At 34.4% G+C, this 27,765-nt stretch overlaps 1 protein-coding gene across 3 annotated transcripts in view; it reads right to left on the bottom strand.

The window, feature by feature from the left end:
* PPP4R4 (protein phosphatase 4 regulatory subunit 4) overlaps positions 1-27,765 on the bottom strand; it is a 106,596-nt gene that overhangs the window by 49,220 nt on the left and 29,611 nt on the right. Inside the window, exons 3-5 of one of the 3 annotated variants that reach the window (XM_015144418.3) lie at positions 22,637-22,739; positions 1,517-1,664; positions 933-1,006 (exon numbers count right to left, since the gene is read on the bottom strand). In XM_015144418.3, the coding sequence (XP_014999904.1) occupies positions 933-1,006; positions 1,517-1,664; positions 22,637-22,739 (325 nt within the window). Of the gene's footprint in view, positions 1-932; positions 1,007-1,516; positions 1,665-4,717; positions 4,782-4,888; positions 4,993-22,636; positions 22,740-27,765 lie in introns of those variants that run through there. The other 2 variants (XM_028851782.2, XM_015144422.3) reach the window with 2 other exon arrangements.

The raw sequence follows: 27,765 nt of genomic DNA, 5'->3' as shown, positions 1-27,765 counted from the left end.
AAATATATATAGAAATAATGTTCAAAGAATACAAAATCTTTTCATTAGTGGATACATTTCCTTTCCATTTTCTTCTTCTTCTCTCATTGTAATTTATTTAAAACCTTTAGGGAAGAGTATGCTGTTCAATGTTGAAAATTAATAGGCAAACAACATGTTGGGAATAATATTTGTAAGTATAACAAAGAATTGGCAACCATAATAGGTAAATAGCACATATAAATAGTGATTAAAGGATAGGATCAAACAATTGCAAAGGAATACAGAGAAACTGATATAAATATGAGAAAATATTCAACAGCACAATAATTTTATAATTCCAATTAAAATGTAATTCCATTTTTAGCCCATTAAATAGAAACACTATTGCTGATAAAAGTCCAGGAAAAGAGCATCTTCACATATTGTTAGTAGAAAGTTTAAGAATATTAATGCCCTCTGATCCATTAATTTCTTTTTGAAAGCTACAATTAAATTATCTGAAAAACAGGAAGAGCTCTACAGAAATGTTCATTAATGTCCTATTCAATAGTAAAATATAAGCCTGAAAACAGGCTTAAATGTTTAACAAGTAAAATATTCTGCAGCTACTACCAAATGAGTTTAAAATAATATAGGAAAGTAATGCTAAATGAAAAACAACCATATATAAATTCAGTATGATCACTGATATGGCAAGCAGCAACCATATATAGGAAAAAAATTTGAAAGGAAATACATCAGGACCTTAAAAGTGGACAAGTACAGAACTACAAATTCTTTTTTCTTCCTTCTATATTTTATATTCCTCAAATTTTCTACAATGTGCACGTGTTACATTCAAAACGAAAAGCAACCTTCTTTTTTAAAAACCATTTTTGACAATAAACCTTTTAAAAAAAAAAAACCTTAGAGTGACTTACTCATTAGTATTTACCCCATGAAAGTATTACCTCATGCCGTAGGGTTTCTTTTGGCAATACTTCTATAACAGACAGAAGAGTTTCCAGCCATGCATTGCTGACACCTGGTTGACACAGATAAAACATACTAAATTAAAAGTCTCACTTCAAATTCAGTTTCAACTCATCCATTAATAGTTACAATAGCACTTAATGATAAAATGGAAATAATTATTTTCATTACTATTCTAAAAAGTTTCTCTATTATTTTGTCTCAGTCAACAATCTAGAAAATTTTTATATTTTTAAATAAATAGTATTGGTAAGATATCTTTAAAGCAAGGTTTGCTGTTTTATTGTACAAACTATAAACATGACTGCTAGAAAAGGAAAAAAACTAAGAAGAAAGTATAAATCATAAGATGAATTAATGGGTCTTCAGTTTCCAAGGATATTAAATTTTGTGGGTTTTATAAGAAGACAGCCATAGCTATTTTAAGTCATTCCACTGCTCAACTCCTAGGCAGCATGGCCTTACTCAGTTATCCTCATCAGGCTAACAGTATTTATATAATATCATGGTCATATACAAAAAACAATAAACAAGTCTATAATTAAGCATGCCGGCCCCTGACCTGTGTCCCTGTGCTCCAGATGCAGGAGAATGACTTGGAGGAATGAGTGGGTATATGAATGAATTGACACTGATTCGTCCTGCAGAATGGTCAGAAATGACACCGCAGCCGTTAACTGCATTTCCACTCCTGCAACATGTAGGGCTTCCTGTATAATCAGAAACAGTTTTCTATTTACATAGATGAGAGATCACAAATTGTAATTTTTAAAAATCCAAGGTTATAGAAACTAAATAGTCATATTCCACAAAATTAGATATATGACCTTTAAGGATATGTACTTATTACTTTATTGAAGAGAACTATATTAATCTGCTCCTGATCATTTAACTTATTAGACTACACAAAATTTAAGTGTCTTAGGATTTTATAAGATAAAGTAACTTTCTATCACTTTATTGAATAAAAAATATAAACAGTACATAAACCTTTAAGCAACAGAGTAGAAACTTTTGATAGATTTTAATTTCTGTTTTCCTGTTTGGATTGTGACAGTTTGTCATCCTGCCTAGAATAATGTCAAAGCTCAGACAATCACATGTGTTTCCATTATTTGTATTTGTGTTTCAAAAAATAAACATCATACATTCTACTATTAAAAATACACTTGAGTATGCAAATATATTTCCCCTTTAAACAACTGAAGAGAACATAAATTACCATGAAGTAAACTGTTTTCAAAAGAAATTTTCTTAAGAATATGCTTTAAAAATTAATTATATTCATAGCCATCTCCATTTACCATTTAAAGAATTTTAAAATGTATATCCAAAATTAAAACCTACATTATAGTATGTTTTCAACACACCAAAAGGTCAAAAAAAGTATCTTTCTACATAAGCCTCAAAGATATTATCTATACCTCTCTATGAGAGAGAGACAGCGTGCGTGTGTGTGTGTGTGTGTGTGTGTGTGTGTGTGTGTGTGTGTGTAATGTAAAGGCAACTAGAAGTATTACTTGTTTAATCAATTATGGCAATAATGAAAATTTCACTTTTATGCCTATTTTATAATATAATAAAGTCAGTAGAACCTGGAACTTAGTCATAAAACAAAGTTTCATATCAGTGATCTTAGGAATATTAATCCTTCTGCATTATTTCCTAATCGATAAAATGTGAATTATAGCAACATCTTCATGGAGATTTAAATCATTTAAATAGAACTTTTATGATTTATCAACTTGTGCAAAATGAACATTTAAATAATTACCATTTTATATCCACTGTCTTCTGTCTACATTACCCTTGAATATCTAGTTGGAATCTCATTTGCTCACACGTTTACTGATCTCTCCCTAAAACCTGCTCCTCCTGTAATCTTCCTCATCCTGATAAATAGTAAATGATATCTCTGCCCTTCCAGCTGCTCAGCCCAAAAACTACGGGGTCATCCTTAACTCCTCTCAATCCCTCACTCCCCACAGTCAAAAGGCCAATAAATCCTGAAGGGTCTACCTTCAAAACAGATCCAGAAACTGAACACTAGTCACCTCTCCTGTTGCCACCCTAGTCCAAGTCACCATCTTCTCCAGCCTCAATTACTCAAAAAACCTTTAATCAGTCCCTGATTCCATCACTGTCCCTCTATTATCCATTCTCTACACTGTAGCCTAAGGAATTATTTTAAGAAATCAGTCAAATAATGTCACTTTTCTGCTCAAAACTCTCCAATGGGCTTCCATCTCACTCAAAGGAAAGGTCAAAGTCCTTTTAACAACTTACAGTATGTGTTCTCAGTTCCCCTTTTCCTGGATTTCCATATAGCTGGCTCCCCTACCTCTTTCAAGCCTCTACTCAAATACCACCTTTTCAATGAGGCCTTCCCTGATGACCCTACTTCGAGTTGAGTTCATCTCCTTACCCCACTACCCGCCTTTACCAGTTATTCATTACTATCATCCAATATACAATATGTTTATTTGTTTATGGCCTATCTTTCACAACTGGACCACAAGCTTCATGTATCCCCATCTCCTAGCACACAGCAGGCATTCAGTAAGCAGCTGCTGGGTGACTGACTATCTCTTACCCTCTCACCTACTCTTTCTGCTCTTGATGCTCTCTCCCTACACACACATTTTGCACATCTTCTAAAAAGTGGCTTCAAGAGATTTTGAGGTGAGTCCTAAAGATTAGGAACTGGCAGAATTAGACAGAAGGCAAAGCAAAAATGGATCACATAGAAATGTATTCTCAATCCTCTTTCTATCATGTCCACACTGCTGTCTTCCACCCTAACATCTCCATAACCATGATTTGGACCTATATACCCAGTCTTCTTGATTTAGCACAGTGGGACACTGCCAGTCATCACAATAGGAGATAACACAGGGATATCTACAGCAGAAGAAACAAAATAGTAAAGCACTTTGATAAAGGCCAGCGAGCTAATAACTGGCAACTCTAACAAACAATTGTCTACCAGATGCCAAAAACACTCCTAAGCACTGAATTCTTACTCACGGACTCTGCACTTCTATTCATCATTTATTAAGGCATGACTTAAAACAATGCTAAGCCTTCATGTCATGGTGTGGAAGATCTGGCAGTGGCATTTCCTGTGGCAAATATCTATGTGCTATGGTTAATTGCCAGAAAACCTACCACATATTAGAGTGGCTGTTTTTGTTTTATTCTAAACTTTTGTATCACACACAAAAACATTATTTTACATGTTTTTTCAACCAAAAGCCAATTACATATCATAAGAGTTCTTGGCTGAGAGAAAGAGGGTAAGAATGTTAGAGTATAAAGCAGAAGCAGCAATTGGTCTCTGAAATCAATCCTCCCATACCCCTTTGTTTTAGTGTTCCCAAAAGAAACATTTGTTCCACACTAACAATTTTGGGTTTGGAAAACACTTTTAAAAGATTTGATGTGGCCAGTATACATCACTTACAGGTTTCAGAAGGCACAGCTTTTATTTAGAAACAGAAAGGACTTTGCAAAGAAATATTAAAATCAATTGTGAGGGCCACAATGTACATTCCAGTTCACATGAGTCTGTTAAATTCCAAGAGATGCAATTCTGCCCCCTCTTAAAGTCATTAAAGTCCTGGGTTTTGTACGTATGCAAACTTTATACAAAAGAAGAACATGAGAAGCTCTCCAACTTCATATCTTCTTACTGTATTACTTAGTCTTGACTCCCGCAGCAACATTTGCCCCAACTATTTTGCATTTAATTTTCGAAAAATCCTCAAGTCTTATCAGGATTTGGGTTTTTCTCTTGTTGTGCTGACTTCAACATCTGGGACTGTCCACTGTTAAGAAACCAGCACAGACTAAGAGATTTCATCACTGCTAAAAATCAACTGATTTTCTAAACATATTTTTCTGAAACATAATACAATAAGAGTTCAATACTTACCAGTAAGTGTTCTCCTCCACAGAGTCACACCCTCTGGACAAACATACGTGAGATCCATACTCTCTGGATAAATAAGTGTGCATCCTCATGGACCTTGGAAGACACTGAAAAGTAAATTCCTCTATTGCTTAAGTGCATGCCTTAATGCCAGTTACCATTCCTCTTACATTACTATAGTACGGCTGGCATCCCAACTTGAATTCCTCAAAAATGAAATGAGACATTAAGAGTTAATGGTACATTTCCAAGTTTTAAAAACTGTACCCATTCAAGGAAGGAAAGTGTAGTAAACATGTCTGTGTTTAAATTCGCTCTTTAGTTAGCATGAGTGGTGCAAGAAAGCATTTTGTAAAACAACATAATACATTCCTTGCAGGGAGGGAAATAGCTCTGTCTCCAACAAGCCTGTATTATATCCATCAGGAAGATATTTCTCCTTACAATACACAACATAGAAAAGCATTAAATAAATCATTGGCTTACTCCAAAAGAGCAAGTATTTAAGTTTCACAGATTCTGAACAGAATCTTATTGAATAAAACTGAAAAATATATTTATCATGAATAGTGCTAGTAAAAAGTAAAGGAACTCTAAAATTACACAATATCTGTGTATTTTTAGAGATAGTATTGATTATTTTGAAATTGAATAATAGGGACTTCTATATTAAAATACTGAATATCTGGGACATATAAAATATCTGGGGTATTAAAGATTATAAATGTGGGAGCTTTTAGTAATTAACATAATAGTGTAACAGCCCTCTTCATTATAAAATCATATTTATAAAATACTTTCAAATAGGTTAAATATGAATAATTGAAATACGCCAGGTTCTAAGATACCTTTAATGATTATACCTCATTATTTTCCCTATCCCTGATTGCCACATTCCACCACTAAATAAAGGGTGTAAAGGACTAGATGAGATCACTGAAAATCAAAATCTGAGAGGGAAAATGAAGTGAAGACAATAAACAGAAATAACAAAGGGAGATATGTTTTACCATTCCTAAGTTTGTATTTCAGTGACTAGCAAGGTTCATGAGGAGGTACACATAAAAATATCCTTAAGAACTCTTTCCATAAAGGAAATACCAATAGTAAGTATCATGTAACTATTGTAAATATACAATAAAATATGCTGCCATGCAAAATCATAAGAACACCAAAACAAACAAATCAATTTAAAGACCATGGTTTTGCAACTGAGCCTTCTGGCTGCGGTACTCTGCTAAGTCATTTTTAAACGTAATAAATTAGAATCACAGGAATTTCATAATTTAGGCTTAAAATATGTAAATAACCTGCAATTCAAAACTTTGCAAAGAAAGGATGTGCTTTTCAAAGAAATATCTTTTTAATGGATGTTACAGCTATAAAGAACCATTCCTTCCAAATGATTCACTGTAGTAATATTTAATTAATTCAATATTTTTTCCAAAAATTATACACAGTTCTCTTAGAAAAAAAACAGCCATGGAAAGTCTAGCAAATACCTATAAGCAAGAGGAAATAGGACTTTTTTCCCCCCAAGTCAGTCATAATACTTTCACCTTCTATCCTAATCTCTCTCAAAAGTAGCCCAAAGAAAATCTAATTCTGAAGATAATATCATTTTAATTTCATTCAAGTCCCAGCATCATACTATGTATTCTGGGAAATTGGAAAGAAGCCAAAGATAAGGATCTCTTCATTTGAGTGATTCCTGTTGACTATATACGCTCACTCAAATGCTCAGTTATGTTCAAGGCACTGTGCTGCTAGGTGCTAGAGACCTAGAGACGCAGCAATGAGCAGGACTAACAATGTACAGACACTTAACTGCACTAGCAGTAGAGTCTTACTTAACCTGATTTCAGGTACTAGATGATTTGAAGCTGGGCTGTCCTCCCCTGCAAAGGACAGTCTATTCAGGATTGCCCTTATTCCTACTGCAGAGGGGCTTACCAAGGACTCTGCAAGGCTGTCAGAGAAGTCACTTAGGCTCTCAGTCCCTCAAGACCCTCTTCTAGAATCAGCAAATACCCCCAGGCCCAAAGCAGGCCCCAAATTACATGTTCACTTTTCTGGATATTTGTTGTCTCTTCAGTCTTGGAAGGGTAATATTTTACTACCTTGTTACTTTCCATAGGCTTGTATGCAGATGATTTTTATGTTTTGTTCAGCTTTAAAAATTATCCTTGCCAAGAGAGTTGATTAGAGTTACCTAGTCTGCCTTTATTGAAAGAGGAAGTTCCCTTTCCCTTTCCTGTTATTATTCCTTCTTGATTTAATCTTAAAATGAGATTAACCCCAACATTTCTATTTATATACCTGCATAGGTTCTCTGAGCACACATACCCCTCTACCATACCCTGTCACCATCTCCACATCCACATAGATCAACTGATTGTTTGCTAACGATACATTAGAAGTAATCAGGAACTTAAAATTAAATATTTTACCAAAACCCTTGTGATATATGTCCTCAATTTATACTTCTAGTTCTTAAGCTTCCTTATTTTCTTGGTGTAAAATTATGTTTCCAATATCAGTTCTCCACTTTCGGTCTTCATTTTCTCTGTAGACAATCTCTTCCACACAAATGACTTTAAATGTAATCTGTATAAATTTTACTTTTTTATTGGCAGACCTGTTCAGAGTATCAGATCTGTATATACAACTCTCTGCAGTCTCTACTTCGGATGTCTCAAAGGTGTCTCAAAGGCAACAAGTTCAAAATTGAGCTCATGGTATTTCCTTGGACACCTGGGGCTCCTCCAGTCTCTTGTCCTAATGTGGGCTTTCTCTAGTCTCCTATCTTAGTGTGTGCCACTGTTACCCACCTGGTTTACAAACCAAGATTTCAGGAGTTATCCTTGATACTATTGGTTTTTATTGCTCACATAGTCCTGGTTTTGTTATTTATTTCTTTAATCCGTCCATCTCTCCATCCAGACTACTTCCACCCTAATCCAAGCTATTTTGAAGGTTTGCTCAGGTAAGGGTAACAGATTCCAAGTGATCCTCACCCACTACATCCCTTCCATTCCATCCTACATCACTCTTTTCTGATTCATTTTTGACTTCACAGTCAGCATGAGATTTCAAAGCATTTAAAACTGTAATTTGAATATTCCCTTACATAATGCACCTAAGGATCTGCATAATTTGGGCTTTTTCACTGTCTCAGCAACTCCTCTTGCTTTATGCTCTAGGCACACTGATTTTCTCTCAGTTCTTTGAATCTGCATTCAATCTGCATGCTTCTCTTTCCTTCTCAATGCTGGGAATGTCTGCTTTCCTATCTGCCCTTATCTTGCCCTTCGTCTAATTATTTCTCTTCATACATGTCAGCTGTCACTTCTCAGCAAAGCCTTCTCTAACACCCCAGAGGAGATTACCTGTTATTAGGTGCTCTTAGAGCATCTTGTACTTCTCGCTGTTAGCTGTTATTACAATTTTAGGTACAGAATTAACAGTGTAGTTAGAATGTAAGCTCCACCATCCTGCTACTGCTACTATAAACATAATGTCACACCAACAATTTGAAGCCCAGCTTCAAATCATCCAGTACCTGAAATCAGGTTAAGTAAGACTCTACTGCTAGTGCAGTTAGGTGTCTGCCAGAAGAAAACATATTCCTTTCATGAGAAAGATATCATCCTAGGCCTCAAACTATTTCTACAAAAGGTTTGTCAAATACAAGACCAAGCACATAATCAATAATTTCAACACACAGGAGGAGATAATATAATAAGCAGAAAAAATACAAAATATACACATACCAAAAGGAGCTCCAGGTACTCGTGCTATATGATACATACATGGTTCAAGAGGATAAAAGATACAATTGAGAATTTCAACAGAGAATTCTCTAAGATATAAAAAACATGGCAGATTTTAAAGAGCTAAGTGGAAATTCTGGACTAAACAAATACAATAATCAAAATAAAAATCAGGTTAGATACAGATGAATTAGTGAGACAGAAGGTGTATTCGAATAAAACACTGATGAATCACAAACAGAAAAAAGGATGGAAATGAAAAAAAGAAGATAAAGGACATGGAAATACTATAAAAATGTCTAATATATATGAAATTGGAGTCTTAGAAGGAGGAGAGAGAGAAGATTAGGCAGAGGCACATGTAAAAAGATATCTGAGAATTTTCCAAAATTGGCCAAAGAAAATAAGCCACAGAGTCAAGAAGCCATAAATATGCCTCCATATTTCTAGAAATCTACAGATACACAGTGTAAAATCCTATGCTAATAAAAACATCTATTTAAAATGCATGTGGAAGACATTTTCAAACAGACAAAAACAAAGATAATTTGTTACCAGCAGACTTGTACTGAATACTAAAAGGTGTTCTTCAGGCAGAAAAAAAAGAAGATTCCAAATGGAAATACTATAGGTAATTAAAAAATGATAGATATGTGGGTAAATCTAAATAGATATTGGTTAGATAAAACAACAATATCTAGGAGACCTGAAATAGATAAATAAAATAGCTAGCAACAATAACATATAAGTCAGAAGAGGATTAAATAGAGAACTGTAAGGTTCTTCTTGTATTATTATCTGGGAAGACAGTAAAAACACCAGTGAAATTTGACTTTGATAATATGTCCTTTTTGTAATGTCTAAGGTCACTAACACAAGAAAAGTAAAAGAGTCTGTAACTTCCAAGCTAACAGAAGAGGGGGAAAGTGGAATAATAAAACTACTTAATCAATTCAAATAAAATAAATAAGAGAAATAGAAACATAGAGCAGTTGGCAAAACAAAAAAGCAAATTATAAGATGACCTAAGCAATTACATTAAATGTAAATGGGAAAATATTCTAATTAAAATACAGTGTGAGATTGGATTAAAAAATAAAATCCAATCATGTTGTTTACAAAATAAAATCTAAAACATCAGGAGGAGCCACAGAGTGGAAGAAGAAATTTCAACACATAACCAGAATATGTACAGAGCATTATATCACTGAATGGTTATACCACAATTGACTTACCCATCAACGGTTGACTGATACTTGGGTTGTTTCCAGTTTTAGCTATAGCAAGCAAAGCTGCAATGAACATCCATGTATAAGACTTTATATGAAAAGATGCTTCATTTTCTCTGAATCCTTAGGAGTTAAATAGCTGAGTAATATAGTAGATGTATGTTTAAATTTTTGAGAACCTGTTTTCTAAAGTTGTTGTGCCATTTTACATTCCCACCAACAGTGTAAGGGAGTTTGAGTTGCTCCACAATCTTCCACAATACTTTGTATGGTCAATTGTTGTTTTTGGGTTTTTTTTTTTGTTATTGTTAGTACAGATATTTTAACAAGTGTGTTGGAGACTTACTTGCATTTTCCTAATGACTAATGATGTTGAACATCTTTTCTTATGTTTACTGGCCATCTGCAAATGTTCTTTGGTGAAGCATCTTAAAAATTTTTCCATATTTCTAAAAATTGGGTTGTTTTATTATCGTGTTTTGAGAAGTTCTTTATGTATGCCGAACACATGTCCTTTGTCATCTATGTGATTTATAAATACTTTCTCCCATTCTGACTTTTCATTCACTTAGTAGTGTCTTCTGAAGAACAGATCTAATTTATCAAATTTTTCTTCTAAGGATCATGCTTCTAGAGTCATATGTAAGAAACTTTTACCTAACCCCAGGTCACAAAGATTTTCTCTTCTTGTTTCCTCTAGAAGTTTTAATAATTTCAGTCTTTAACATTTAGGTCTATGATCTATTTTATCTTTTGCATATGGAGCAAGGCATGGATTTATTTTTCAAACTGTTTTAGCATCATTTTTTGAAAAGCCTATCCTCTCTATAATGAATTGCCTTTGCCCCTGTGTCAAAAACAAACTGACAATTTGTGAGGTAGGTGTGAGATTTTTTAAACTTTCCCTATGTCTCATTGATTACTTTATCTGTCTTTACACCAATCATACAGTATTAATTGCTGTGGCTATATATTATGTCTTGAAATCAGGTAATATAAGTCCTCCAATTTTGTTCCTATTTTTCAAAGTTGTTTTGGCTATTCTAGGTCCTTTACAGTCTCATATTAATCTTAGAATTAGTCTGTCATTTCCTACAAAAATCTAACCTACTTGAATTTTGATTATTTTGCATTAAACATATGCATTGATCTGGGGCAAACTGACATCTTAACAATATTGAGTCTTCTGATCCATGAATATGATCTACATTTCAGTTCACTTAGTTCTCTCATTATTTCCTCTCAGAAATGTTCTATAGTTTTCAGTTTATAGATCTTATGTAACATTTACCAGATTTATCTCTAAGTATTACATATTTTAATGCTATTTTGATAGTTTAAGAGAAACTTCAATTTCCAATTGTTGGTTGCTGGTTTGTAGAAATGCAATTGATTTTTGTACATTGATATTGTATCCCACAACCTTTCTATACTCGCTTGGAAGTTCCAGTATTTTTCTTTTGTATTTTCTTTTGTTCCTACGTATGATAACGTTATCTGAGAAAAAAAGACAGCTTTACTTATTTCTCTGCAATGTGAATGTTTTTTTTTGTTGTTGCCTTACTCTACTGGCTAGAATGTCCAGTATACTGTTACACAAAAGTGGTAAGAGCAGACACATTTGGCCTTTTCCTGATCTTAGGAAAAAGTCTTTCACCTTTAAGTGAAACTGTAGGTTTCTCACAGAGGAAGCTCCCATCTATTCCTAGTTTACTGAGTTGTGGGGTTATTTATTTATTTATTTATTTATGAGATGGAGTCTCGCTCTGTCGCCCAGGCTGGAATGCAGTGGCACAATCTCGGCTCACTGCAATCTCCACCTCCCGGGTTCAAGCCATTCTCCTGCCTCAGCTTCCCAAGTAGCTGGGATTACAGATGCCCACCACCATACCCAGCTAATTTCTCTATTTTTAGTAGAGACAGGGTTTCACCATGTTGGCCAGGCTGGTCTCGACTCCTGACCTCATGATCTACCTGCCTCGGCCTCCCAAAGTGCTGGGATTACAAGCAAGAGCCACCACAACAGGCCTGATTTTAAGACACAGTCTCACTATCTTGCCTAGACAAGACTCAAACTGCTGGGCTCAAGAGATCCTCCTGCCTCAGCCTCCTAATAACTGGGATTACAGGTGTGCATCATCACACCAGGCTAAGATTTTTTTTTTTCCAGAAATAGTTGTTGGATTTTGTCATATACTTTTTCTAAATCTACTGAGACTAGATGGTGGTGTTCCTTTTTTAGTTTTCTGATAAGATGATTTATACTGATTAGTTTTTAAATTTTGAAACAATCTTGAATTCCTGAGATAAACTCTGACTAGTCATAATGTATTATCATCCTTTTGATAAATTGTTGGATTTGATTTCTCATTTTTTGGGTGTTTGCATCTACGCTCATGAGTATATATACATTAGGGTAATGTTTGGCCTGAAAGTTTATCAGAAAGTTCTTACCTCCTCCTTTATTTTCTGAATGAATTTGTGTAGAATTGTTATTTCTTTTATATTTACCTTAATTTTTACCATTTCCAGTGCTCTTCGTTTATTCATGTAAATCAATTTCCATCTGGTATCACATTACTCTCACCTAAAGAATTTCCTTTACAACCGAGTGCGGTAGCTCACACCTGTAATCCCAGCACTTTTGGGGGTGGATCATCTGAGATCAGGAGTTCAAGACCAGCCTAGACAACATGGTGAAACTCTGTTGCTACTTGAAATATAAAAATTAGCTGAGCATGGCAGCAGGTGCCTGCACCTGTTCCCAGCTACTTGGGAAGCTGACGCAGGAGAACTGCTTGAACCCGGAAGGCAGAGGTTATAGTGAGCCAAGATCATGCCATTGCACTCTAGCCTGGGCAGCAAGAGTAAAACTCCATCTTTAAAAAAAAAAAAAAAATTTCCTTTACCATTTCTTGCGGTATAGATTTGATATAATTAATTCTTTCAATTTCTGTTTATCTAAAAAAGCCAATTTATCTTCGTCCTGGAAAGATATTTTAACTGGGTATATATTTCAGTTGACTTTTTAATTTTTGCTTTTCACTTTCAGTACTTTTAATATGATATTCTTTTGTCCTCTAGACGACATAGTTTCTGATCAGAAGTCTGTTCAATGGTCACCTTTGTCTCTGGCTACTTCCAATATTATCCCTTTTTTATTTTCAGCAGTTTATGATGTGTCTAGGGGAGAGGGGGTGTGTGTGTGTGCGCGCGCGTGCGCTCCCATGCATTTATTCTGCTTGGAGTACTCTGGTCTTCTTAGATCTATGCTTTGTCCTGGCTAGTATTTCTTTAAATAATTCTTCCTTCTCGTTTCTCTTTTCTCATTCTGAGATGCCGATCGCACATATATTAGATCTTTTTATGCTGTCTCAAAGCCATTGGATGTTCTCTTCTAATTTTTCACTCTTTTCTATCTCTATGTTTCAGTTTGGATAATTTCTATTTTCTATCTCTATGTTTCAGTTTGGATAATTTCTATTTTCAAGTTCATGGATTCTTTCACCAGACATGTTCAAACTGCTGATAAGTCCATTGAAGAAATGCTTCATCTTAGATATCATTTTTATTTCTAGCATTTTCTTCTTTTTCTTTTCTTTTCTTTCTTTTTTTTTTTTTTTGAGACAGAGTTTCGCTCTTGTTGCCTAGGCTAGACTGCAATGGCGCGATCTCTACTGACTGCAACCTCCACCTCCCGGGTTCAAGTGATTCTCCTGCCTCAGCCTCCCGAGTAGCTGGGATTACAGGGATGCACCACCACGCCCGGCTAATTTTGTATTTTCAGTAGAGACAGGGTTTCTCCATGTTGGTCAGGCTGGTCTCGAACTCCTGACCTCAGGTGATCCGCCTGCCTCGGTCTCCCAAAGTGCTGGGATTACAGGCATGAGCTACCACACCTGCCTATTTCTAGCATTTTCACTTGATTATTTTATAGATCCTCTCTCTGTTGAAACGCCCTATACATCCAGGCATGTTGTTTTTTCGGTGGATATTTTACCATATAAATCACAGTTACTTTAAATTCCCTAATATTTCCAATATCTGGGTCTTCTCTGACACTAGACCTGTTGTTGTTTTATGTTTTGGTAAGTTTCCTTATTTTGTGTGCCCAGAAATTTTTGATTTTGAAATGTTGAATGCTGGATATTCAGTGACAATAGAGGTAATAGTATTTATGCTCAGAAATGAACATTCCTCCTCTGCTAAGCTGTTAAGTACAGGGGGTTGAATAGTAAGTCTAGTTAGCAATGGAGCTGGGTTTGAGGATTCTTGTTGCTATGGCAATCACAGCACCACAGGTTTCAAACCTCCAATAGTGGGCCACTATTACCTTTTGTTTAACGTGCAGCCTCAGATGCCAAAGGGTTTTCCTCAGTGTTCCTGCTCCACCCTCAGTTTTCAGCAGGGAGTCTCTCTCCACACTCTTGTCCCTTCTCTAGTAGGACAACTGTTGCTTGTTACTACACACTAGGTTAATGGTGGATGTAGAGGATTCTCAGATATCTTGGTCCAGCCTCATCTTGGGCAAGGTCTTTGAGCCTGGGCCTCAGGAATGTAACTTTTTCAGTGTTCCTGTCCTATAACTTTGTATCTTGGGGTGTGGGAGGGGAACCTTTGCCAGGGTCAAGTTTCTTGCCCTATCCCCACTGGTGGCAGACCTCTGCTTTTTATCAGTGCAGGGTCCTAGGTCTAACATCTCCTGCCTTCCACACCCAGCCCCTAGTGTCAAAAGGCTTGTGCTCCCACCTTTCTCCCAGAAGTAAGTGATCTTTGCATGGTTCTGGACGAGTGAGGGTTTTCTACCTCCCTTCCAGAGGCAAGTGGGTTTTGCTCCTATCACACCCACCGAAGCAATGGCACTTCACCTGGGCTGTAGAAGCAGGAAAGTTCACTGCTTCTCCCTCCGCAGCTTAGACTTTTGCTTCATAAAGGAGAAGGTTTTCAGAAAATGGGCAGAGTTGGCTCCTGTCCCTCAGCAGCAGCTCATCAGTACCACACCTTTATCATCAAGAGAGATGCTCTCCAATCTCCTGCCTTGTCCCCCAGTCTATCTCACAGAGCAAACAGTGGAGACGTATGGAAAAGAGCTTGCAAATGGATGCAAAGCTCCTCTGTGTCTAACCTACAAGTTATCCTAAACACATAAACTGTGCTAGCCCACAGCCACCCTTTAAAAATGTGTTAAGATCTTAGCTGATACTGCTAACTACTTTATGTGGTGGGCACCTCTTCCTCCTATGCTCTACCAAGTCAGTGTTCCTCCGTCCCATCTATCCTCAGAGGGGTCTTGTGAATTCAGCTCACTTGGCTGCCTTGTGACCAGCTCTGATGTGCTCAAGAAGTTATGACTGTGTGGATTTTGGGGATAACCTACTGTTATTAGAATGAAAGTGATGTTCTCTTGCAGCTTTCTATATCCTAAATGGAAGTGAAACGGATTGCTTTGTTTTTGAGCCCTAGTATCATTCCTTACTCCCTTACAAGCTTACACATTTAAAATAATTTCAGAAACTTCTGTTCGTTTTTATTGCAGATAGGGTAAAAATAACAAATGACTGAATGACTAAGAAGCATATGTGAAAACACTGGTGTCCACTAAGAATTTACTGAAAGGCATTATTTTTAGGTCTATAAGGAATACCAGTTAATATAATTCTATATACACAGAAAAACTATATACTCAGTAAACGTTTCATAGAACTTTAATTATCATTGTGAAGTAATCAGTAATGTCAATCTATTTTGTCCTTAAATACACATATATATGTAAAAAGAAAAAGCATAAAATACATTATTCTCAAAATGCATAGCATTAAATGTACTTTTATTTTTTAAGCTGTAAACCATAGAACAGTTTGTATCAATCTGTTCATCTCTAATTCCTTTCATTAATACTCTTTTTTCTGAGTGAAATAGAAAAATAAGTTATATAATTTTATGCTTCCTAAACCACAAGACCTCTTAATTCTGACCCTGATGATTACCTTCTGTCAACCTTACATTACAGGAATTATTTCACTTTCTTACTTACATTCCTTCCTATCAGTGTCCCCAAATGTTTAGCCTGTCTACAGAATATATATTGCGGGACTTTTATGACCTGTAAGGGTCTGGAACATCATGATCTGCTCATTATGCTTATCTCAGAACACATCATCTTCAGTGAGGAAGACAGATGCCTGTTTTCTTAGCTGCAAACCAAATAAGAAAGCAGTCTGGATCATTTGTTTATGCTCTTTAATTCCTTTAGTCAAGACTATTTCTTTTCCTTGGTGAACTGTAAGAATAAATTATATACTTTCATGCTTCCTAGAAATCTCCCAACTAACTATTCACAAACACTGAATTTTTTAAGCCGAGATTTTCCCAACTGTAAAATGCGTATAAATACATCACATGGAGTTGTTAGGAAGATTTTTTTAAGGATATATCTAAAGCATTAAGCACAGCACCTGGCCCACAGTAAGTGTTCCACATATTATTACAGCTTGAGTATCCCTTATCCCAAATGCTTGTAACCTGAAGTGTTTCAGATTTTGAATGTTTTGGGATTTTGGAATATTTGCATATTCATAATGAAATATCTTGTGGATAGGACCCAAGTCTAAATATGAAATTCATTTGTTTCATATACATCTTATACACATAGGCTGAATGTAATTTTATACGACATTTTAAATAATTTCATGCATGAAACTAAGTTTTGACTGCATTTTGACTTTAACTACACTTCATCACATGAGGTCAGATGGGGAATTTTCTACTTGTAGCATCATGTTTATGCTCAAAAAGCTTCAAATTTTGGAGCATTTTTATTTTGGATTTGGAGAACAGGAATGCTCAATCTGGGTTGTTTGTCCACTTAACTATGCTACTTGAAATAGGACTTTTAAAAAAGTAAAGCTTCCTATTTACAAATTTACTTACAAAGTAAATGCTTTCTGTAAAAATTCTAGAAGATGTTTAAAAAACTACCCATATACAGGATATATAAAATTATATAATAAATAATCAAATTAGGAAAAATTTATCATTTTTTTCTATTATTTTTTCTTTTTTTTTTTGTTTTTTTGTTTTTTTGTTTTTGTTTGTTTGTTTTTTAGAGGCAAGGTCTTGCTATGTTGCCCTGGCTGGAGTGCAGCCAGTAACTATTCACTGCAACCTCAAACTCCTGGGTCCCAGCCTCCTGAGTAGCTGAGACTAGGGGCATGCACCGAAATAAAAGGAAATCACACTTCACATTGATTATGTCCCTTTTATCCTTTATTATATATTTCCCAAATCCTATTAAAACCCCCAAAAAGTCTCTCTAGGAACATAAATCAGCGTTATATACCATTCTACAGGTATGTGTCAAATTTCCAAATTCTCTTCCTACTTCTTATCCAAAAATGCCACCAGTGGATCAGGCCAATGTCCCCTTAGTCTTTCAGGTAGATACTTATATTGTCTCTAAATGTTAAGTTCAATGAACACTCATTTACAAAATTTTTTTGAATGCCTATTATTTGCCAGACACTATTCTAAGTTCTCGGGGTACAGTGAGAAACTAGACTGATACATATTCTGCTCTTATGAAAGAAAGGGAAAAGACTGGCAGATGATGAGGTCACAAAGGTAGATGGGGGTGATTTAAGGACATAGTAGGGAGTTGTATTTTATTTGAAATAAGAAGTTACTTTTATTAGTTTCCTGTGGCTGCTGTAACAAATTACCACAAACTGAGTAGCTTAAAACAACAGCTATTTCTTCTCTCACAGGTCTGGAGGCCAGAATTTCAAAATCAGTATCACCTGGTCAAAATCAAAGTGTTGGCAAGGCCACACTCCACCTAGAGGCTCTGGGGTAGAATCTACTTTTTTCCTCTTTCAGCTTTTGGTGGTTGCTATCATTCCTTGGCTTGTGGCCACATCACTCCAATCTCTACCTCCATCTTCACATTGCATTCTTCTACATGTATGTGTCAACTCTCCTCTGCCTTCTTATAAGGATACATGTGATGACATTTAGACCACCACCCCAATAATCCAGGATAATCTCCCAATCTCAAGATCCTTAACTATATGTGAAAAGACCCTTTTTCCAAATAAGGTAACATTTACAATTTCTAGGGATTAGGGCCCAATATCTTTTGGGAAGGGGCATGATTCTGCCTACCACACCACTTAAGTAATTTTCATGCAAGAGGGAGACAAGATATGACTGATGCTTTTTAAAAGATCTCTCTGGTTGAGTTTCCTCTAGGAGGCAAAATGGAAGCAACAGAGGCAAAATGGAAGCAACAGATTCAGTGAGGAGGCCGCTGTAGTACAGATAGGAGATGACTAAGGCTTGAGACATTAAATTATACATTTTATATCTGTTACAGTTATGATCAGCTAATGAGTAGTAAAGACTGAGGACTCAGACTTCCTGTTTAAACCTAATTATACCACTTGCAAGCTTTGTGACTTTGAGCAAGTTACTTAACTAAGTTGTTTCTTCCACTGTCAAGTGATCATTATAGAACTGCTATGAGTATTCAGATTAAAATATGTAGAATATCTGACAGAATACAGTGCCTGACACGTAGTAAGACCTCAATAAATATTTGCTACATTATTTTTATCTGTACCTGGCATTGCTTAACTTCTATTACATAATTTTATGACACATATTATGGTTGCCAAAATGTAAGTGTAAAAACAACTAAATAAATTTAATAACTCAATAAGTAGAGAGTGCTTTTTGCATTGGATTGTAATGGAATCACCTTTGTTATGTGGTGTAATTATATCACTATTATTCTGAATTTTATAAAAGACCATGGTATAATATTTTGGATATTTATCTTGCCAATCAAGTTCTTTCACTTCTAGATAACGAGAAGTTCAAATCAAATATTGAGTTCTAACAAACATCTAAGATTTCAATTTAATATACTGTGGAAAAAGAATTAAAACTTAATAAAACCACACAAAAACAATTCTTTAACAGATACCCTAGGATTAAATTATGTAACGTGAATATATGGTAATAACTATATTTTAAAATGTCTCCACATTTAGGAAATTTAAATTGGAGGTCAAACATTTACTTTCTAAATTCCTAGCTAAATTCAATCTTGAGATGAGTGGCCTAACTGCACTACCATTCATTGCCCACTTTGCACACAATTTAGAAAATAAACTGGGGAAATACTATGGATTGGCTTAATTCTATTTTTCTTACTTTCTATTTTTCTTCTTTTGTTAGTTATTCTAGACATCAACCTCAATCTGATGGATTGGCTCAATTGTAACACCAACTCTGTTTCTGACATTTTATTTTTAAACATTAAATTCCTTTATCTCTAAAACAGTGAAAATAGCAACCTATTTTTTAAATCACTTTTCAGTTAATCCATTATCATAAGAACAAAATGCAAATGCAATAAAACAAAAATATCACTGATGAAAGTTTATAATACATAAGGCCAGCAAAATCTCCATTACTTTATCTGATATTCTTAAAAGTAAAGACAAGGTAAAAGTGAACTCTAAAAGCTGCACACACTACTGTTATAAACGTGGTAAACATCTTGGTATTAATTAACTTAATGCATAAAATATTTATTGTTCATTTCTTTAAATTATCTAAAAGTAAATTATTCATAAAAGACTAGTATTATCAAGTACACAAATTATTTTCCTTATGAATTCAACAATCAACTATAACTGAAAACCAGCAGAACCATATGCATGGTCAAGCCAGAAATCTGGAAGTCATCTCTCACTTCACAAACCCAATCCATTATAAAGTTCTGGTCATTCTACCTTAACCCATGTTATCTCAGATATGTCCACTGCTCTCTACTGTCTTAATTAGTTGTCCTTATACTAGCTATGAGGCCCAGTACTGAAGCTTCCTAACTATCCTACTGCAATCTATTCTCCATACAATAACCAAAATGATCACTGTGAAATAGAAACACAATTAAGTCACTGCCTGCTTTAAAGCCTTCAAGGACTTTTCACTGTCCTAAGAATGAAAACCAACACTTGAATGCTCCGTCATCAACCATTTCTCTAACCTCTTCTCAATCACACCCCACCCCATTCACTGGGTCCAAAACACACCTGTCTCTACCTCAGTCCCAACCAGCTCTTTCACCTTAGGGCTATTTACTGCTCTCTCTACCTCAACTACTTGATCCTGACTCTCAAATGGCGCTTCTTTCCATCCCTTCAGTTTTCTGCCCCTCAAAAAGGCATCCCTTGCCATCCCAATGCACAGCAGGTGCCCTCGTTACTTTATTACTTTATCTCATCAACTTGTGTTCTGTACACTCAGACTGCTTATCACAAATGACCATTATACCTTTCTTGGGTGGGGAGGGATTTGCTTGTCTAATGTCTGTTTCTCCATCTAGACTGTAGCCTCCTTGAGGGCAAGTTCCCTATCTTTTGTTCACTTCTGTTTTCCCAGTGCTTAGAACAGTGCCTGCCTTATAAAAGGACTCAGTAAATATTTATGAATGAATGACAATGCCATTATTACTAAATGCTCAAGATCACTTTTTTTAAAAAAAATTGAGAAATCATGGCCAAGCAAAAGTAAACAAAGCAGTTACCCAATATTTTGTCAGCATTTCATCACTGGAAAGTAAACACTCACAGAAGTGAGGTGGAATTGACAGAGGTGCTAACCAGGAGTACCAATAAGTCACAACAAAATCTGAATACAATGAATTTAAAATAATATGCACAGAAACACAGATTTTATCATTTGAAATGGGGGTGATCAAATGTTTGGCTGTCTACATTATATATTAAACTATCAATAAAAGTCATTATTATTGGAGTTACCCCCATAAAGCCCTTCTCATTTGCCTTATTCTTCAGCATTTTTACATCAAGTCAGAAGCACACAATACTCTACCATACTTGTTCTCTCATTGTTTCCCATGGTCACTAGACCTTCCTAATATACAATCTAATCTGGACTCTTCTACCTTTTTGGTATCTCTTTTAAACAGAGTACAGGGCAAGACGATGGTCCTAAATAAATGGTTGCATGTTGATTAGTAAAATAAATGAGTGAAATCATTCAGTTATAAATAAAGGTTTCCTTAGTACATATTCATTAGTATATACTACCTTTGTATTCATTTATTAGTTAATATACTCTGTATTATGGATTAATTTCCATTACTTTTAAAGCTTACTAAAACTATATCTTCTATAACTCAGGCATACCTTATAGTTTCAGAAGATACATTTGATTCTTTGTATAAATATGCTATACATATGAGTGTACTATATTATTTATACACCCCCATGAAATTAAGGTTTTGGGGGAGCTGTTACTTAATTTCCTTTATTGTGAACTCAACAAAAGGATTTTTGCAAAGTAATTTAGAGATGTCTAAAGTTCACTGCTCTCTTTCATCTTTTATTCTTGCATCGTGAAACTTTGGACATCTAATATGCTCTCTGTGGACCAGATTTCACCTGCTCAACGCAGAGTGTGCAGCATGCAATATTCTTAGCTATAAATCTAATTTGCTTACTTACATTAACTCTGTAGCCAAGAGGACCTAAATACCTGTTCCTTTCTGCTATTGTTTAACTGGCACTTCCAGGTGTCCTGCTGACAAGTGTAGGTCAGTTAGTATCACAGAAATTGAATGTAAAAATAAACCTGGTCTGTGTGGACCTAATTCCTTTGAAATTATGGCATGATTCTGGGAAAAACAGATATGAAAAAGCTTGATTTATTTTTGAATCACATGCAATGCCAAAATAAATATCATCTTAATTCACCATTGTAATCGGTCAAAACGTTCATAGTGCCTGCATAGGTGGGCATCTCATGAAAATAACATGGTATGTCCCTGATCTAAATCACAGTAACTAGAACCATAATACACATGCCTAAAAATAAAACTCAAGGACTCAATAATAACTTCAGTATTTTAAACACATAAATTAAAAATTATGAGAAGAGCTATATCCAAATAAAAAAAAAAGCAAAATCTACCAACCTCTATTAGCAAACATAATCCTCAGTAGTATGTAACCTCACTGACCCCATTAGTAGGCAAATTCTTGGAGGACACATACACTGGTGTCTGTTTTGTTCATTCAAGTTCTTATAAAGAAAAGCACTTTGCATATAAGTACAAATAAATAATTAGTAAATATTTAATAGTTGAAATTATTTAATTTTATATTAATAATCAATAAATATTAAATAGAAAGAATGTAATAGTAGATCAAACATTTTTGTTCATAGCAGAAAAACTAATTCTGAAGAAATTTATGAAGCAATAAATTACATACACATCTAAAATTGTGATGGCTATAATTCACTTTATCTGATGATTCTTCGGAGGTCATCATAGGGTCAATTATTAGGAGTATCAGCTCAATTACATTATCAATGTTATATGAATACTATTAATATAGATTTAAGCCAACAGAATATTAAATACTTTTTTTAAGAATAATTAGGAGGTGTTTTTGAGCTACTAAAAACTACCTTTAGTAAAATGTCTCTACTGAGAAAATGACTAAAGAAATTTTACAACTTAAGATCTGAATTTCTCCATTTCCATCAGCTAATTTCCCTAAATATTTTCATTATAATTCAAAATGTATATAATAACACTTCCTCCACTCAAGGTGCAAAAGATCAACCATCAAAGCTCCAAAATCCTCTTTCAACAATGACAACATGCTACTGGGAAAAATGGGAAACTCCAATCTTATTTCATACCAACTTACTCTGACTTTTGGCAACACTCTCCGAAGCGTCTCAGTGGGATTCTGTCGCATCAAAAACGGGAGATTTGCAATCACACTTGTTCCTTGGACATCTTGACCAGCACTTACAAAGAAAACACAAATTTAAAATGTATAATTATAAGCTGAATTCCTCTGCACAGTTATAAAAAGTATGGACTAATTGGAAAAATGACTGCTTTGAATGATAAGCACTCAGACTTCTAAGTTTTAAGCCAGAAATACATCATTTAGATATAAAACTAAAACCAAAACTGAAATTTCATTAAGCAAATCTTATCACAAATACATGAAGATATTAATGATGCCTGTGCTGAAACAAGATTATCTTATTGTTTTAATATGTCTTAAGCCTAAAAGTTTTGAGACTATTACTAAATATGTATTTTTTAATTCTACCTCATTTTTTCCTGTGACCTGTCAGTTTGCCATGCTTTATAAAAATGTATAAACGGTAACATTTTATTACGGTAAACATTAATAATCATAACAACAGGGAAAGCAATAAAATCAACTACAGCAAAATCATACAACTTTCTCTTGGTACAGTGAAATCACTTGTAAAACTAGATTTGACTCCATGCCAGAAACTTCTTAAAGATACACTCAATACTCTTAAAGATCAGCAGGGTGTATTTACATAATTCCTTTTTAAATTGACATTCATTAAGGAGTTATCAAAATAATCTCAGCAATACTCTAGTGGCCTAAATACCTTGAAAAAAATGTTCAGATTCTTCCAAAAAAATCATTTCCACAAACAGCAAAAAAACTGTTTTCAAATATAACCAAAGTGGCCTAAGTTTTGAAAATACTTGAAATATCCATATATATATGTGGATGGATAGATATCTATCAAAAAGATGCCAACAAACATGGCATCACCTCAGAGGGAAATCCCACCTATTCTTAACTGACACCAATTTAAATATTGATTGCTGATTCCATAATATTTACTTATTGATTAGAATTATTTTACTTATCTCTTCAAATGGATTTGTAGTTATATGTACATAAGACTTTAATACATTTTACATAGTTTTTTTAAGTAATATATTTTTGCTTCAGAGTAAGTTCTATTAAAAAGAAACATATTCTAATTCTAAATGAGGCTGCCCTGCCATGAAGAAAGGCTTTTTCTGTTGCAATATGGTAAGCTAGAAATACAGGACATCGTAATCATTCCACTGTTCTCATCACCCTCTAGGAGAATCCTTTACTAGACAAAATTCAGAAGGAATAGTGAAGGGTGTGAAATAGAGAATCCACGCCAAATGGAGAGAGGGTCAAAAAAAGAGAAATTAAGGTTGCACAGAAAAACACTACTAGTAGTGAACTGAATGGTGGCCCCCTAAAAGGTATGTCTACATCTTAATCCTAGAACCTGTGATTATTGTCTTTATTTTTAAAGGGCTCTTGAGATAAAGAGATTATCCTGGGTTATCCAAACTAGCTAGGCCCTAAATCCAATAGCAAGTGTCCTTAAAAGCGAAACTCACAGAATAAAACATAACAGATGGCCGTTTGACCACAGATGCAGAAATTTGAGCAATACAGCCACAAGTCAGGGAATGGTGACAACCACCAAAAGCTGGAATAGGCAATAATGGATTCTCCTCTAGATCCCTGCTGACATCTTGACTTCAGACTTCTGTTCTCTAGAACTGTGACAGAATAAAATTCTATTATTTTTAAGCTACCTGGTTTGTGATAACTTGTTACAACAACCAGAGGAAATAAATATACTACACTACTAAAGAACTGAAAGAGAATAATCTGAAAGAAAAAGAAAATGGCAATGCCTGGCCCAGGGTAGAGGTTCAATAAATATCTCTTGAAAGCTTGAATGAATAGATGGCTAACTAGATGAACAGATGTCAGGAATATTAAATATTGAATGTTCCATGAATTTTATTCACTAATTTGCAATTAAGGTAAAAAAGGGTATAATCTCTAATATCTCACAGAGGTGAAAACAAAACTTTTCATAGGAAGGCAAGAAAAAGAAAACAGAAGCAAAAAAAGAACAAATAAAAAATAAAATGATACACTTTAGCCTTAAAATATCAACAATTACATTAAATATAAGTGGTCTAAAAATATCAGTTTAAGACAAGAATTGGCAGAGTGGCTTTTAAAAATGATTCGACTATATACTGTCTACAAGAAACTCACTTCAAAAAAACAGTATCAGTGGTTGAAAACAGTATCAGTGGTTGAAAATAAAGAATGGAAAATAATATATCATAGAAATGTGAATCAAAAGAAAGCAGGAGTGGCTATATGAATATCAAGTAAAGTAAATCTCAGAGAAGAGAAAATCACCAGAGACAGACAGGGACACTATAAAATGATAAAAGAGATGAATCCACCAAGAAATAGCAATCCTAAATGTGTATACAACAAACTGAGCTGCAAAATATGTGATACAAAAACTGATAAGACTGAAAAGAAAAATAGACAAATACACAGGTGCAGCTGGAGATTTCAGAACCCATCTCTCAACAACTGACAGAACTACACAGAGAATCAGCAAAGATATAGAAGAACTCAAGAATACCATCAACCAAGATTTAGTAGACATTTATAGAACACTCTATCCAACAATAGCAGAATATACATTCCATTCAAGTGCCCAAAGAACATATATCAAGATGGACCATAAAACAAACTTCAACAAATTTTTGAAAATTTAAATAATACAGAATTTTCTCTAACCACAATGGAATCAAACTAGAAGTTGGTAAAAGAAAGGTAACAGAAAAATCTCCCAACTCTTGGAAACTAAACAAACTTCTATATATTCCCATGAATCAAAGAGAAAGGTCTCACGGGAAATCAAAAAATACACTGAACTGAATGAAAATAAAAAATTAACATTTGTGAGATACAGCTAACATATTCAAAGAGGGAAATGTAACCATCAGAAAAAAACGGAACATCTCACATCAATAATCTAACTTTCCACTTCAAGAACCTAGAACAAAATAATCACAATACACAAGCAGAAGAAACAAAGAGATAAAATCAATAATAAAAACAGAAAAAATAAAGAAAAAGAAGGAAACAAAGACCTAGTTGTTTTAAAGATCAATAAAAATCAACCTTAGCAAGAATGACAAAAGAACAAGAGAAGACAAAAATTACCAACATCAGAATTGAAACAGTAGGTATCTCTACAGACTGCAGAAATCAAAAGGACAATAAATGAATGCTGTGAATACTTCTATACATATAAATTTGAAAACTTAGACAAAATGGACCAATTTGTTGAAAAACATAAATAGTAACAACTTATCCAATATGAAAGAGATAATCTGAATGTTCCTACAACTATTAGGGAAATTGAATTAATATTTTCAAAGTCCTAAAAAAATGTCCAAGCCCAGATGGTTTCAGTGGAGAATACTACCAAACATTTAATGAAAAATTAACACTATTCTACACAATCTCTTCCAGAAAAGAGAAGAGGAGGTGGCACTTCCTAAATCACTTCATAAAGAAAAACTACAAAGCAGTATACCTCATAAATATAGATGCAAAAATATTTAATAAAATTTTAGCAAGAATTATATACCATGATCAAATGAAGTTTATTGCAGGGATGCAAGGCTGGTTCAATATTAAAAATCAATATACTCCATCATATTAACAGGCTAAAGAAGAAAAATATCACATGATCATATCAATTCAGAAAAAACATTTGACAAAAGTCAACACATGAACACTGAAATTACAAATTCAATATAATTTATAATCACTCCAAAAAACTAACAAAATATGTACAGAAGTTGTAGGTTGAAAATACACAATGCTGAAAGAAATCAAAGGATATCTAAGCAATTAGAGAGGCACACACTGGGAAATTCAGCATGGTAAATATGGCGATTCTCCCCAAAGTGGTATACAGCTTTAACACAATTCCTATCGAAATACAAACAAGATTTTGGGAGACACAGATTATATTTTTTCTAAATTTATATGAAAAACCAAAGGAATAAGCATAGCTGAAACAACTTTGAAAAAGAAGAACGAAGTAGGAGGAACTGTGTCCACCCACTGTTAAGACTTATTATAGTAAGCTATAGTAACCAAGACTACACAGTATTGGTGGAGGGAGAGAGACATAGATCAACAGAACTGAAGGCAGAACCCAGAAATAGACCCCACACATATGCCCAACTGATTTTTGGCAACAGTGCAAAGACAATCCAGTAGACAAAAGATAGCCTTTTCATCAAATGGCACTGAAGCAACTAGATATCCACAGGTGTTTAAAATTTAAAAAAAAAAACACAAAACTGACACAACCTATGTCTCACACTAACTCAAAATGAATCACAGACTTACACCTAAACCATAAAACTAATCACTTCTCAGCCTTTTCACTAAGATCAAGTGTGAAACGTATAACAATAGAGCTGCCAGGAAAAACACGGGCAAATAGCTTCTAGATCTAGGGCTAGACAAAGAATTCTTAAACTTGGCAGTAAAAGCATGATCCACAAGAAAGGGAAGTTAGACTTCATCAAAATTTAAAACTTTTGTATTGTGAAAGACCCTGTAAAAGGATGAAAAGACAAGCCACAGACTGGAAGAAAATATTTGCAAATGAATGTTTGAAAAAGGACTAGTGTTGAGACCACATAAAGAACTCTCAAAACTCAATAGTAATAAAATACACAATCCAATTCAAAAATGGGTAAAAGACAGGAGGGAACATTTTACTGAGGATGATATAGAGATTGCAAATAAGCCCACTAAAAGATGCTTAATTCATTAACCATCAGGCAAACACAAAGTAAAAGGACAATGAACTATCACTACACATTTATCAGAATGGCTAAAATTTTAAAAACACCACCAAAAGCAAAAAAACTGGATGATTCATTGCTGCTAGGAATGTAAGCCGGTATAGCCACTCTGGAAAACAGTTTGGAAGTTTCTTAAAATATTAAATATGTAACACCATACAAGACAGCAATTGTACTCTGGGGAATTTATCCCAAAGAAATAAAAATTTCTGTTCACATAAAAACTTGTGGATGAATGTTTATAACACCTTTATTTGAACAACAAAAACAACAAAAAAGATATGAAAACAATGATAT

Source organism: Macaca mulatta, chromosome 7 (genome assembly GCF_049350105.2).
Source record: "Macaca mulatta isolate MMU2019108-1 chromosome 7, T2T-MMU8v2.0, whole genome shotgun sequence".
Lineage (NCBI taxonomy): Eukaryota > Metazoa > Chordata > Mammalia > Primates > Cercopithecidae > Macaca > Macaca mulatta.
The sequence above is the reverse complement of the archived record's forward strand: the minus strand, read 5'-3'. Positions and strand labels throughout refer to the sequence as shown.